The 12,385-nt window shown below is 48.3% G+C and overlaps 1 protein-coding gene across 1 annotated transcript in view; it reads right to left on the bottom strand.

Annotated features, from left to right (window-relative positions):
* Nucleotides 1-784: 784 nt before the first annotated feature.
* LOC123991477 (intersectin-2-like) overlaps nucleotides 785-12,385 on the bottom strand; it is a 137,106-nt gene continuing 125,505 nt past the window's right edge. The window contains exons 28-29 of the mRNA XM_046293097.1: nucleotides 7,953-8,136; nucleotides 785-2,245 (exon numbers count right to left, since the gene is read on the bottom strand). Of these exons, the coding sequence (XP_046149053.1) occupies nucleotides 8,051-8,136 (86 nt within the window). The 3' untranslated portion in view covers nucleotides 785-2,245; nucleotides 7,953-8,050. The remainder of the gene's footprint in view (nucleotides 2,246-7,952; nucleotides 8,137-12,385) is intronic.

Genomic DNA, 12,385 nt, shown 5'->3' on the forward strand with positions numbered 1-12,385 from the left:
CATAGCCCACCTATAATTTAGCCCAAACTACTACCTCTTTCCCTACTGTATTTATTTTATTTATTTTGCTCCTTTGCACCCCATTATTTTTATTTCTACTTTGTACATTCTTCCACTGCAAATCTACCATTCCAGTGTTTTACTTGCTATATTGTATTTACTTTGCCACCATGGACTTTTTTGCCTTTACCTCCCTTCTCATCTAATTTGCTCACATCGTATATAGACTTGTTTCTACTGTATTATTGACTGTATGTTTGTTTTACTCCATGTGTAACTCTGTGTCGTTGTATGTGTCGAACTGCTTTGCTTTATCTTGGCCAGGTCACAGGTCACAGGTCACATTATTCAAGTGACATCTATGTATACAGGACAGCAGCCTCTAAGGTGCAGGGTTGAGTAACTGGGTGGTGGCTGGCTAGTGATGGCTATTTAACAGTCTGATGGCCTAGAGATAGAAGCTGTTGTTCAGTCTCTCTTTCCCAGCTTTGATGCACCTGCACTGACCTCGCCTTCTCGCCTGCACTGATCTCCCCTTCTGGATGATAGCGGGGTGAACAGGCAGTGGCTCGGGTGGTTGATGTCCTTGATGATCTTTTTGGCCTTCCTGTGACATCGGGTGCTGTAGGTGTCCTGGAGGGCAGGCAGTGTGCCCCTGGTGATGCGTCGGGCAGATCGCACCACCCTCTGGAGAGCCTTGCGGTTGCTGGCGGTTCAGTTGGTCTGTGTGTGTGTCCATAAGAAAAGGAGACCCAGTACCCAGTGATAACCAGTTTATTCTTAGCTCCATGTTACTGTAGGCTATGTACATAATTGACAGAGCAGAGTGAGGCACATTGTCTGAACACTTCTACACAATATACTGGATGTATAGCACTGGTGATTCTAACACAAGGCTAAAGCATACAACATGTGATGCTAGAGCTTGTCTAAAGTATAGCATATGTGATGCTAGTTATATGCTAAAGTATTGCCCATGTTAGCACAGTACCTAAGTATAGCACCGGTGATGCTAAAGCTAGGCTACAGTAAGCTAAAGCAAAGCCAAGGTGAAGTTAACAATCTGGTAAAGTATAGCACTAGCAACGCTAGGTTAAAGTATAGCACATGTGATGCTAAAGTAGCATAGCACATGCAATGCTAGGTTAAATGCTAGGCTAACACTAGGCTAAAGTAATGAGAAGCACCTTTGATCGTGGCGAGAACCCCAGCTGATTGCATACGAGTGAGTGAGGAACTAAATGAACACACCATACAGAAAGAGACAGAGAGCCGTGTCATGTTGCTGGTGACAGTATTGAACCAGTGTGTGTATTAGTGTGACAGCAGCAGATAGTTATAATATAACCTAAACCTAGTTTCTATATGGGCCAGTTTCCCAGACAAAGATTAAACCTAGACCTGGACTAAAAGGTGCTTTCAATAGAGAATCAACATTGAGCTTTACTTTTAGTCCAGGACTAGGTTTATCCTGTAGTGTCGGTCTGGATGAGCTAGGGTCGGTCCGGATGAGTTGGGGTCGGTCCGGATGAGGTAGGGTCGGTCCGGATGAGTTGGGGTCGGTCCGGATGAGGTAGAGTCGGTCCGGATGAGTTGGCGTCGGTCCGGATGAGGTAGTGTCGGTCTGGATGAGTTGGGGTCAGTCCGGATGAGTTGGGGTCGGTCCGGATGAGGTAGGGTCGGTCCGGATGAGGTAGGGTCGGTCCGGATGAGGTAGGGTCGGTCCGGATGAGTTAGGGTCGGTCCGGATGAGGTAGGGTCGGTCCGGATGAGTTGGGGTCGGTCCGGATGAGTTGGGGTCGGTCCGGATGAGTTGGGGTCGGTCCGGATGAGTTGGGGTCGGTCCGGATGAGGTAGGGTCGGTCCGGATGAGGTAGGGTCGGTCCGGATGAGTTGGGGTCGGTCCGGATGAGCTGGGGTCGGTCCGGATGAGCTGGGGTCGGTCCGGATGAGTTGGGGTCGGTCTGGATGAGTTGGGGTCGGTCTGGATGAGTTGGGGTCGGTCTGGATGAGTTGGGGTCGGTCCGGATGAGTTAGGATTGGTCTGGATGAGTTGGGGTCGGTCCGGATAAGTTAGGATTGGTCTGGATGAGTTGGGGTCGGTCTGGATGAGTTGGGGTCGGTCCGGATGAGTTAGGATTGGTCTGGATGAGTTGGGGTCGGTCCGGATGAGTTAGGATTGGTCTGGATGAGTTAGCCACGTTGTGATCACTTTCTAGTCGCTAGTGCATTAGTATGAATGACCCTGTGCATGTAATACATACAACCATACAGGTGTGTAAAGCCTAATCTTACAAAACAAAATTATTTTCATTTAGTACATATTATGTCCATTGTTGTATACAACATCAAAATACTAGAGTAGCACATTCTCAGAGATTTCTTCTAACACATCTTTATATTCTAGTCTAAATAAATTCAAACCATGATTTTGACATCATTTCAGAGGAACAGGACATAATAGTTAACTAAGATAAGAACAGCCAGGTAGAGAGAGAGAAGATAAGAACAGCCAGGTAGAGAGAGAGAAGATAAGAACAGCCAGGTAGAGAGAGAGAAGATAAGAACAGCCAGGTAGAGAGAGAGAAGATAAGAACAGCCAGGTAGAGAGAGAGAAGATAAGAACAGCCAGGTAGAGAGAGAGAAGATAAGAACAGCCAGGTAGAGAGAGAGAAGATAAGAACAGCCAGGTAGAGAGAGAGAAGATAAGAAGAGAGAGAGAAGATAAGAACAGCCAGGTAGAGAGAGAGAAGATAAGAACAGCCAGGTAGAGAGAGAGAAGATAAGAACAGCCAGGTAGAGAGAGCAGAGAACTAGTTATGGTAGAGAAGATAAGAACAGCCAGGTAGAGAGAGAGAAGATAAGAACAGCCAGGTAGAGAAGATAAGAACAGCCAGGTAGAGAGAGAGAAGATAAGAACAGCCAGGTAGAGAGAGAGAAGATAAGAACAGCCAGGTAGAGAGAGAGAAGATAAGAACAGCCAGGTAGAGAGAGAGAAGATAAGAACAGCCAGGTAGAGAGAGAGAAGATAAGAACAGCCAGGTAGAGAGAGCAGAGAACTAGTTATGGTAGAGAAGATAAGAACAGCCAGGTAGAGAGAGAGAAGATAAGAACAGCCAGGTAGAGAAGATAAGAACAGCCAGGTAGAGAGAGAGAAGATAAGAACAGCCAGGTAGAGAGAGAGAAGATAAGAACAGCCAGGTAGAGAGAGAGAAGATAAGAACAGCCAGGTAGAGAGAGCAGAGAACTAGTTATGGTAGAGAAGATAAGAACAGCCAGGTAGAGAGAGCAGAGAACTAGTTATGGTAGAGAAGATAAGAACAGCCAGGTAGAGAGAGCAGAGAACTAGTTATGGTAGAGAAGATAAGAACAGCCAGGTAGAGAGAGAGAAGATAAGAACAGCCAGGTAGAGAGAGCAGAGAACTAGTTATGGTAGAGAAGATAAGAACAGCCAGGTAGAGAGAGAGAATATAAGAACAGCCAGGTAGAGAGAGAGAAGATAAGAACAGCCAGGTAGAGAGAGCAGAGAACTAGTTATGGTAGAGAAGATAAGAACAGCCAGGTAGAGAGAGAGAAGATAAGAACAGCCAGGTAGAGAGAGCAGAGAACTAGTTATGGTAGAGAAGATAAGAACAGCCAGGTAGAGAGAGAGAAGATAAGAACAGCCAGGTAGAGAGAGCAGAGAACTAGTTATGGTAGAGAAGATAAGAACAGCCAGGTAGAGAGAGCAGAGAACTAGTTATGGTAGAGAAGATAAGAACAGCCAGGTAGAGAGAGAGAAGATAAGAACAGCCAGGTAGAGAAGATAAGAACAGCCAGGTAGAGAGAGAGAAGATAAGAACAGCCAGGTAGAGAGAGAGAAGATAAGAACAGCCAGGTAGAGAGAGAGAAGATAAGAACAGCCTGGTAGAGAGAGCAGAGAACTAGTTATGGTAGAGAAGATAAGAACAGCCAGGTAGAGAGAGCAGAGAACTAGTTATGGTAGAGAAGATAAGAACAGCCAGGTAGAGAGAGCAGAGAACTAGTTATGGTAGAGAAGATAAGAACAGCCAGGTAGAGAGAGAGAAGATAAGAACAGCCAGGTAGAGAGAGAGAAGATAAGAACAGCCAGGTAGAGAGAGCAGAGAACTAGTTATGGTAGAGAAGATAAGAACAGCCAGGTAGAGAGAGAGAATATAAGAACAGCCAGGTAGAGAGAGAGAAGATAAGAACAGCCAGGTAGAGAGAGCAGAGAACTAGTTATGGTAGAGAAGATAAGAACAGCCAGGTAGAGAGAGAGAAGATAAGAACAGCCAGGTAGAGAGAGCAGAGAACTAGTTATGGTAGAGAAGATAAGAACAGCCAGGTAGAGAGAGCAGAGAACTAGTTATGGTAGAGAAGATAAGAACAGCCAGGTAGAGAGAGCAGAGGAATAGGAGAGAACTAGTTATGGTAGAGAAGTTAAGAACAGCCAGGTAGAGAGAGCAGAGAACTAGTTATGGTAGAGAAGATAAGAATAGCCAGGTAGAGAGAGCAGAGAACTAGTTATGGTAGAGAAGATAAGAACAGCCAGGTAGAGAGAGCAGAGAACTAGTTATGGTAGAGAAGATAAGAACAGCCAGGTAGAGAGAGCAGAGAAATAGGAGAGAACTAGTTATGGTAGAGAAGATAAGAACAGCCAGGTAGAGAGAGCAGAGAAATAGGAGAGAACTAGTTATGATAGAGGAGAGAAAACTAGTTATGGTACAGGAGAGATAACTAGTTATGGTAGAGGAGAGAGAACTAGTTATGATAGAGGAGAGAGAACTAGTTATGACAGAGGAGAGAGAACTAGTTATGGTAGAGGAGAGAGAACTAGTTATGATAGAGAGAGAACAAGTTATGGTAGAGGAGAGAGAACTAGTTATGGTACAGGAGAGAGAACTAGTTATGGTAGAGGAGAGAGAACTAGTTATGGTATAGGAGAGAGAACTAGTTATGATAGAGGAGAGAGAACTAGTTATGGTACAGGAGAGAGAACTAGTTATGGTAGAGGAGAGAGAACTAGTTATGGTAGAGGAGAGAGAACTAGTTATGGTACAGGAGAGAGAACTAGTTATGGTAGAGGAGAGAGAACTAGTTATGATAGAGGAGAGAGAACTAGTTATGATAGAGAGAGAACTAGTTATGGTACAGGAGAGAGAACTAGTTATGGTAGAGGAGAGAGAACTAGTTATGGTAGGAGAGAGAACTAGTTATGGTATAGGAGAGAGAACTAGTTATGATAGAGGAGAGAGAACTAGTTATGGTACAGGAGAGAGAACTAGTTATGGTAGAGGAGAGAGAACTAGTTATGATAGAGGAGAGAGAACTAGTTATGATAGAGAGAGAACTAGTTATGGTACAGGAGAGAGAACTAGTTATGGTAGAGGAGAGAGAACTAGTTATGGTACAGGAGAGAGAACTAGTTATGGTAGAGGAGAGAGAACCAGTTATGATAGAGGAGAGAGAACTAGTTATGATAGAGGAGAGCGAGAGAGAAATAAAGAGTGAGGATAGACGAACAAAAAGCATTCTAAAGGAGATACAAGCAGAGTGTAGGAGGAGGAGGAGGAAGAAGAGGAAGAGGAGGAGGAGGAAGAAGAGGAGGGTCTCGCTGGCAGATGAAGAGGTGAGGCTTCCAGGATTGGCTCAGAGAAGAAGAAGTAAGAAGAGGGAGAGGACAAGGTGCCAGCGTTACTTTCCTACAAAGATATGCAACATAGAAGAGGAGAGAGGGAGTGAGAGAGAGAGAAGAGGAGAGAGGGAGTGAGAGAGGGAGTGAGAGAGAAGAGGAGAGGAGAGGGGGAGGAGAGGAGAGAGGGAGTGAGAGAGAAGAGGAGAGGGGAGTGAAGAGGAGAGAGGAGAGAGGGAGTGAGAGAAGAGGAGAGGGGAGAGAAGAGGAGAGGAGAGAGGGAGTGAGAGAGAAGACGAGAGGGGGAGAGAAGAGGAGAGGAGAGAGGGAGTGAGAGAGAAGAGGAGAGGGGAGAGAAGAGGAGAGGAGAGAGGGAGTGAAAGAGAAGAGGAGAGGGGGAGAGAAGAGGAGAGGAGAGAGGGAGTGAGAGAGAAGAGGAGAGGAGAGGAGAGAGAGGAGGGGGAGAAGAGGAGAGGGGGAGAGAAGAGGAGAGGAGAGAGGGAGTGAGAGAGAAGAGGAGAGAGGGAGTGAGAGAGGAGAGGAGAGGGGGAGTGAGAGAGAGAAGAGGAGAGAGGGAGTGAGAGAGAAGAGGAGAGGAGAGAGAGGGAGGGGGAGAAGAGGAGAGGGGGAGAGAAGAGGAGAGAGAGAGAGGGAGTGAGAGAGAAGAGGAGAGAGGGAGTGAGAGAGGAGAGGAGAGGGGGAGTGAGAGAGAAGAGGAGAGAGGGAGTGAGAGAGAAGAGGAGAGGAGAGGAGAGGAGGGGGAGAGAAGAGGAGGGGGGAGTGAGAGAGGAGGAGGAGAGAGAGGGGGAGTGAGAGAGGAGAGGAGAGGGGGAGTGAGAGAGGAGAGGGGAGAGGGGGAGTGAGAGGAGAGGGGGGGAGTGAGAGGAGAGGAGAGGAGAGGGGGAGAGAGAGAGAAGAGGAGAGGGGGAGTGAGAGAGGAGAGGAGAGGGGGAGTGAGAGGAGAGGAGAGGAGAGGGGGAGTGAGAGAGAAGAGGAGAGAGGGAGTGAGAGAGGAGAGGAGAGGGGGAGTGAGAGAGGGAGAGGAGAGAGGGGAGGAGAGGAGAGGAGAGGAGAGGAGAGGGGGAGTGAGAGAGAAGAGGAGAGGGAGTGAGAGAGAAGAGGAGAGGAGAGGGGGAGTGAGAGAGAAGAGGAGAGGGGGAGTGAGAGAGGAGAGGAGAGGAGAGGGGGAGTGAGAGAGAAGAGGAGAGGGGGAGTGAGAGAGAAGAGGAGAGGGGGGGGAGTGAGAGAGAAGAGGGGGAGTGAGAGAGAAGAGGAGAGGGGGAGTGAGAGAGAAGAGAGAGAGGAGGGGGAGTGAGAGAGAAGAGGAGATGGGGAGTGAGAGAGAGAGAGAGGGAGTGAAGAGGAGAGGAGAGAGATGGAGAGAGGAGAGGTGGATGGAGAGAGAAGAGGAGGATGGAGAGAGAAGAGGAGGATGGAGAGAGAAGTGGAGAGGTGGATGGAGAGAGAAGAGGAGGATGGAGAGAGAAGTGGAGAGGTGGATGGAGAGAGAAGAGGAGGATGGAGAGAGAAGAGGAGGATGGAGAGAGAAGTGGAGAGGTGGATGGAGAGAGAAAAGGAGGATGGAGAGAGAAGAGGAGGATGGAGAGAGAAGTGGAGAGGTGGATGGAGAGAGAAGAGGTGGATGGAGAGAGAAGAGGAGGATGGAGAGAGAAGAGGAGGATGGAGAGAGAAGTGGAGAGGTGGATGGAGAGAGAAGAGGAGGATGGAGAGAGAAGAGGAGGATGGAGAGAGAAGTGGAGAGGTGGATGGAGAGATAAGAGGTGGATGGAGAGAGAAGAGGAGGATGGAGAGAGAAGAGGAGGATGGAGAGAGAAGTGGAGAGGTGGATGGAGAGAGAAGAGGAGAGGGGGAGTGAGAGAGAAGAGGATGGAGGTGGATGGAGAGAGAGGGAGAGACAGCAGTCATTAATGAAGTCAATATTCCTATCTGTGAACTTCTCCTAACTAGAAAGACTTCTATATCAAATACCTATTAACAATACAATCCTGCTTGGAAACATTGTGTCACTCATTTGAATATGCCTATATAATCATTCCTGTTTCATTACATGGGGCCTTTATTAAGGCACTGCTCCCTCTTGACGACATCAATGAATAAAGAGGAGGGGGAGGAGGGGGAAGAGGAGGAGGAGGGGGAAGAGGAGGAGGAGGGGGAAGAGGAGGAGGAGGGGGAAGAGGACTGGTAGGTGGAGGGGGAGGAGGAGGGGAGGAGGAGGACTGGTAGGTGGAGGGGGAGGAGGAGGACTGGTAGGTGGAGGGGGGAGGAGGAGGGGAAAGAGGAGGAAGAGTTGTGGACTCACATTACTGCCTGGGGTCGGACTCGGTGGTCATGGTGACGTAATTGGTTGGCAACAGCCCCGTGACCCCGTTGACCTCTCCAATCCACCAATCAGGGTTGTCACTGTCCATAACGTTGATCAGCTGACAATTGGAGAAGCTCATCAAGTCCTAATTGGCTGCTGTGAAGTTGTACCTGGCGATGACCTGGCACAATGGGGTCAAGGGGCGGGGTCAGAGATGCAGGAGGAGGAGTTAGGGACGTCAGTGAAATAGAAAAAATTATTAGAACTCTGCTTTGCATTCACCCCCCTCCCCCAGGTTATAGAGGGGTTATAGAGGGGTTATAGAGGGGTTATAGAGGGGTTATAGAGGGGTTATAGAGGGGTTATAGAGGGGTTATAGAGGGGTTATAGAGGGGTTATAGAGGGGTTATAGAGGGGTCATAGAGGGGTTATAGAGGGGTTATAGAGGGGTTATAGAGGGGTTATAGAGGGGTCATAGAGGGGTTATAGAGGGGTTATAGAGGGGTTATAGAGGGGTTATAGAGGGGTTATAGAGGGGTTATAGAGGGGTTATAGGGGTTATAGAGGGGTTATAGAGGGGTTATAGAGGGGTTATAGAGGGGTTATAGAGGGGTTATAGAGGGGTTATAGAGGGGTTATAGAGGGGAGGGGCCACACCCAGGTTATAGAGGGGGGAGGGGTTATAGAGGGGTTATAGAGGGGTTATAGAGGGGTTATAGAGGGGTTACACCCAGGTTATAGAGGGGTTATAGAGGGGGTTATAGAGGGGTTATAGAGGGGTTATAGAGGGGTTATAGAGGGGTTATAGAGGGGTTATAGAGGGGTTATAGAGGGGTTATAGAGGGGTTATAGAGGGGCCACAGAGGTTATAGAGGGGTTATAGAGGGGTTATAGAGGGGTTATAGAGGGGTTATAGAGGGGTTATAGAGGGGTAGATAGAGGGGTTATAGAGGGGTTATAGAGGGGTTATAGAGGGGTCAGGTATAGAGGGGTTATAGAGGGGTTTATAGAGAGGGGGGTTATAGAGGGGTTATAGAGGGGTTATAGAGGGGTTATAGAGGGGTTATAGAGGGGTTATAGAGAGGGGTTATAGAGGGGTTATAGAGGGGTTATAGAGGGGTTATAGAGGGGAGGGGTTATAGAGGGGTTACAGAGGGGTTATAGAGGGGTTATAGAGGGGGGTTATAGAGGGGTTATAGAGGGGTTATAGAGGGGTTATAGAGGGGTTATAGAGGGGTTATAGAGGGGTTATAGAGGGGGGTTATAGAGGGGTTATAGAGGGGTTATAGGGGTTATAGAGGGGTTATAGAGGGGTTTAGAGGGGAGGGGCCACACCCAGGTTATAGAGGGGTTATAGAGGGGTTATAGAGGGGTCATAGAGGGGTTATAGAGGGGTTATAGAGGGGTTATAGAGGGGGTTATAGAGGGGTTAGAGGGGTTATAGAGGGGTTATAGGGGTTATAGAGGGGAGGGGTTATAGAGGGGTTATAGAGGGGTTATAGAGGGGGTTATAGAGGGGTTATAGAGGGGTCACACCCAGGTTATAGAGGGGTTATAGAGGGGTTATAGAGGGGTCATAGAGGGGTTATAGAGGGGTTATAGAGGGGTTATATAGAGGGGTTATAGAGGGGGGTTATAGAGGGGTTATAGAGGGGTTATAGAGGGGTTATAGAGGGGTTATAGAGGGGTTATAGAGGGGTTATAGAGGGGTTATAGAGGGGTTATAGAGGGGTTATAGAGGGGTCACACCCAGGGGTTATAGAGGGGTTATAGAGGGGTTATAGAGGGGTTATAGAGGGGTTATAGAGGGGTTATAGAGGGGTTATAGAGGGGTTATAGAGGGGTTATAGTTATAGAGGGGTTATAGAGGGGTTATAGAGAGGGGTTATAGAGGGGTTATAGAGGGGTTATAGGGGTTATAGGGGTTATAGAGGGGTTATAGAGGGGTTAGAGGGGTTATAGAGGGGGTTATAGAGGGGTTATAGAGGGGTTATAGAGGGGTTATAGAGGGGTCACACCCAGGTTATAGAGGGGTTATAGAGGGGGGTTATAGAGGGGTTATAGAGGGGTTATAGAGGGGTTATAGAGGGGTTATAGAGGGGTTATAGAGGGTTATAGAGGGGTTATAGAGGGGTTATAGAGGGGTTATAGAGGGGGGGTTATAGAGGGGTTATAGAGGGGTCACACCCAGGTTATAGAGGGGTTATAGAGGGGGTTATAGAGGGGTTATAGAGGGGTTATAGAGGGGTTATAGAGGGGGGTTATAGAGGGTTATAGAGGGGTTATAGAGGGGTTATAGAGGGGTTATAGAGGGGTTATAGAGGGGTTATAGAGGGGTTATAGGTTATAGAGGGGGGGTTATAGAGGGGTTATAGAGGGGTTATAGAGGGGTTATAGAGGGGTCACACCCAGGTTATAGAGGGGTTATAGAGGGGTTATAGAGGGGGGTTATAGAGGGGTTATAGAGGGGTTATAGAGGGGTTATAGAGGGGTTATAGAGGGGTTATATAGAGGGGTTATAGAGGGGTTATAGGGGAGGGGTTATAGAGGGGTTATAGAGGGGTCACACCCAGGTTATAGAGGGGTTATAGAGGGGTTATAGAGGGGTTATAGAGGGGTTATAGAGGGGTTATAGAGGGGTTATAGAGGGGTTATAGAGGGGTCACACCCAGGTTATAGAGGGGTTATAGAGGGGTTATAGAGGGGTCACACCCAGGTTATAGAGGGGTTATAGAGGGGTTATAGAGGGGTTATAGAGGGGTTATAGAGGGGTTATCACACCCAGGTTATAGGGGTTATAGAGGGGTTATAGAGGGGTTATAGAGGGGTTATAGAGGGGTTATAGAGGGGTTATAGAGGGGTTATAGAGGGGTTATAGAGGGGTTATAGAGGGGTCACACCCAGGTTATAGAGGGGTTATAGAGGGGTTCACACCCAGGTTATAGAGTTATAGAGGGGTTATAGAGGGGTCACACCCAGGTTATAGAGGGGTTATAGAGGGGGGTTATAGAGGGGTTATAGAGGGGTCACACCAGGTTATAGAGGGGTTATAGAGGGGTTATAGAGGGGTTATAGAGGGGTTATAGAGGGGTTATAGAGGGGTTATAGAGAGGGGTTATAGAGGGGTTATAGAGGGGTCACACCCAGGTTATAGAGGGGTTATAGGGGGGTTATAGAGGGGTTATAGAGGGGTCACACCCAGGTTATAGAGGGGTTATAGAGGGGTTATAGAGGGGTTATAGAGGGGTTATAGAGGGGGGTTATAGAGGGGAGGGGTCACACCCAGGTTATAGAGAGGGGGGTTATAGAGGGGTTATAGAGGGGGGTTATAGAGGGGTTATAGAGGGGTCACACCCAGGTTATAGAGGGGTTATAGAGGGGGGTTATAGAGGGGTTATAGGGGTCACACCCAGGTTATAGAGGGGTTATAGAGGGGTCACACCCAGGTTATAGAGGGGTTATAGAGGGGTCACACCCAGGTTATAGAGGGGGGTTATAGAGGGGTTATAGAGGGGTCACACCCAGGTTATAGAGGGGTTATAGAGGGGTTATAGAGGGGTTATAGAGGGGTTATAGAGGGGTTATAGAGGGGTTATAGAGGGGTCACACCCAGGTTATAGAGGGGTTATAGAGGGGTCACACCCAGGTTATAGAGGGGTTATAGAGGGGTTATAGAGGGGTTATAGAGGGGTCACACCCAGGTTATAGAGGGGTTATAGAGAGGGGTTACAGAGGGGTCATAGAGGGGTCACCCAGGTTATAGGGGTTATAGAGGGGTCACACCCAGGTTATAGAGGGGTTATAGAGGGGTCACACCCAGGTTATAGAGGGGTTATAGAGGGGTTACAGAGGGGTCACACCCAGGTTATAGAGAGGGGGTTATAGAGGGGTTAGGTTATAGAGGGGTTATAGAGGGGGGGTTATAGAGGGGTTATAGAGGGGTCACACCCAGGTTATAGAGGGGGGTTATAGAGGGGAGGGGTCACACCCAGGTTATAGAGGGGTTATAGAGGGGTCACACCCAGGTTATAGAGGGGTTATAGAGGGGTCACACCCAGGTTATAGAGGGGTTATAGAGGGGTCACACCCAGGTTATAGAGGGGTTATAGAGGGGTCACACCCAGGTTATAGAGGGGTTATAGAGGGGTCACACCCAGGTTATAGAGGGGTTATAGAGGGGTCACACCCAGGTTATAGAGGGGTTATAGAGGGGTCACACCCAGGTTATAGAGGGGTTATAGAGGGGTCACACCCAGGTTATAGAGGGGTTATAGTTATAGGGGTTATAGAGGGGTCACACCCAGGTTATAGATAGAGGGGGGTTATAGAGGGGTCACACCCAGGTTATAGAGGGGTTATAGAGGGGTCACACCCAGGTTATAGAGGGGTTATAGAGGGGTCACACCCAGGTTATAGGGTCACACCCAGGT

This window comes from Oncorhynchus gorbuscha, linkage group LG12 (genome assembly GCF_021184085.1).
Source record: "Oncorhynchus gorbuscha isolate QuinsamMale2020 ecotype Even-year linkage group LG12, OgorEven_v1.0, whole genome shotgun sequence".
In the NCBI taxonomy this organism is placed as follows: Eukaryota; Metazoa; Chordata; class Actinopteri; order Salmoniformes; family Salmonidae; genus Oncorhynchus; species Oncorhynchus gorbuscha.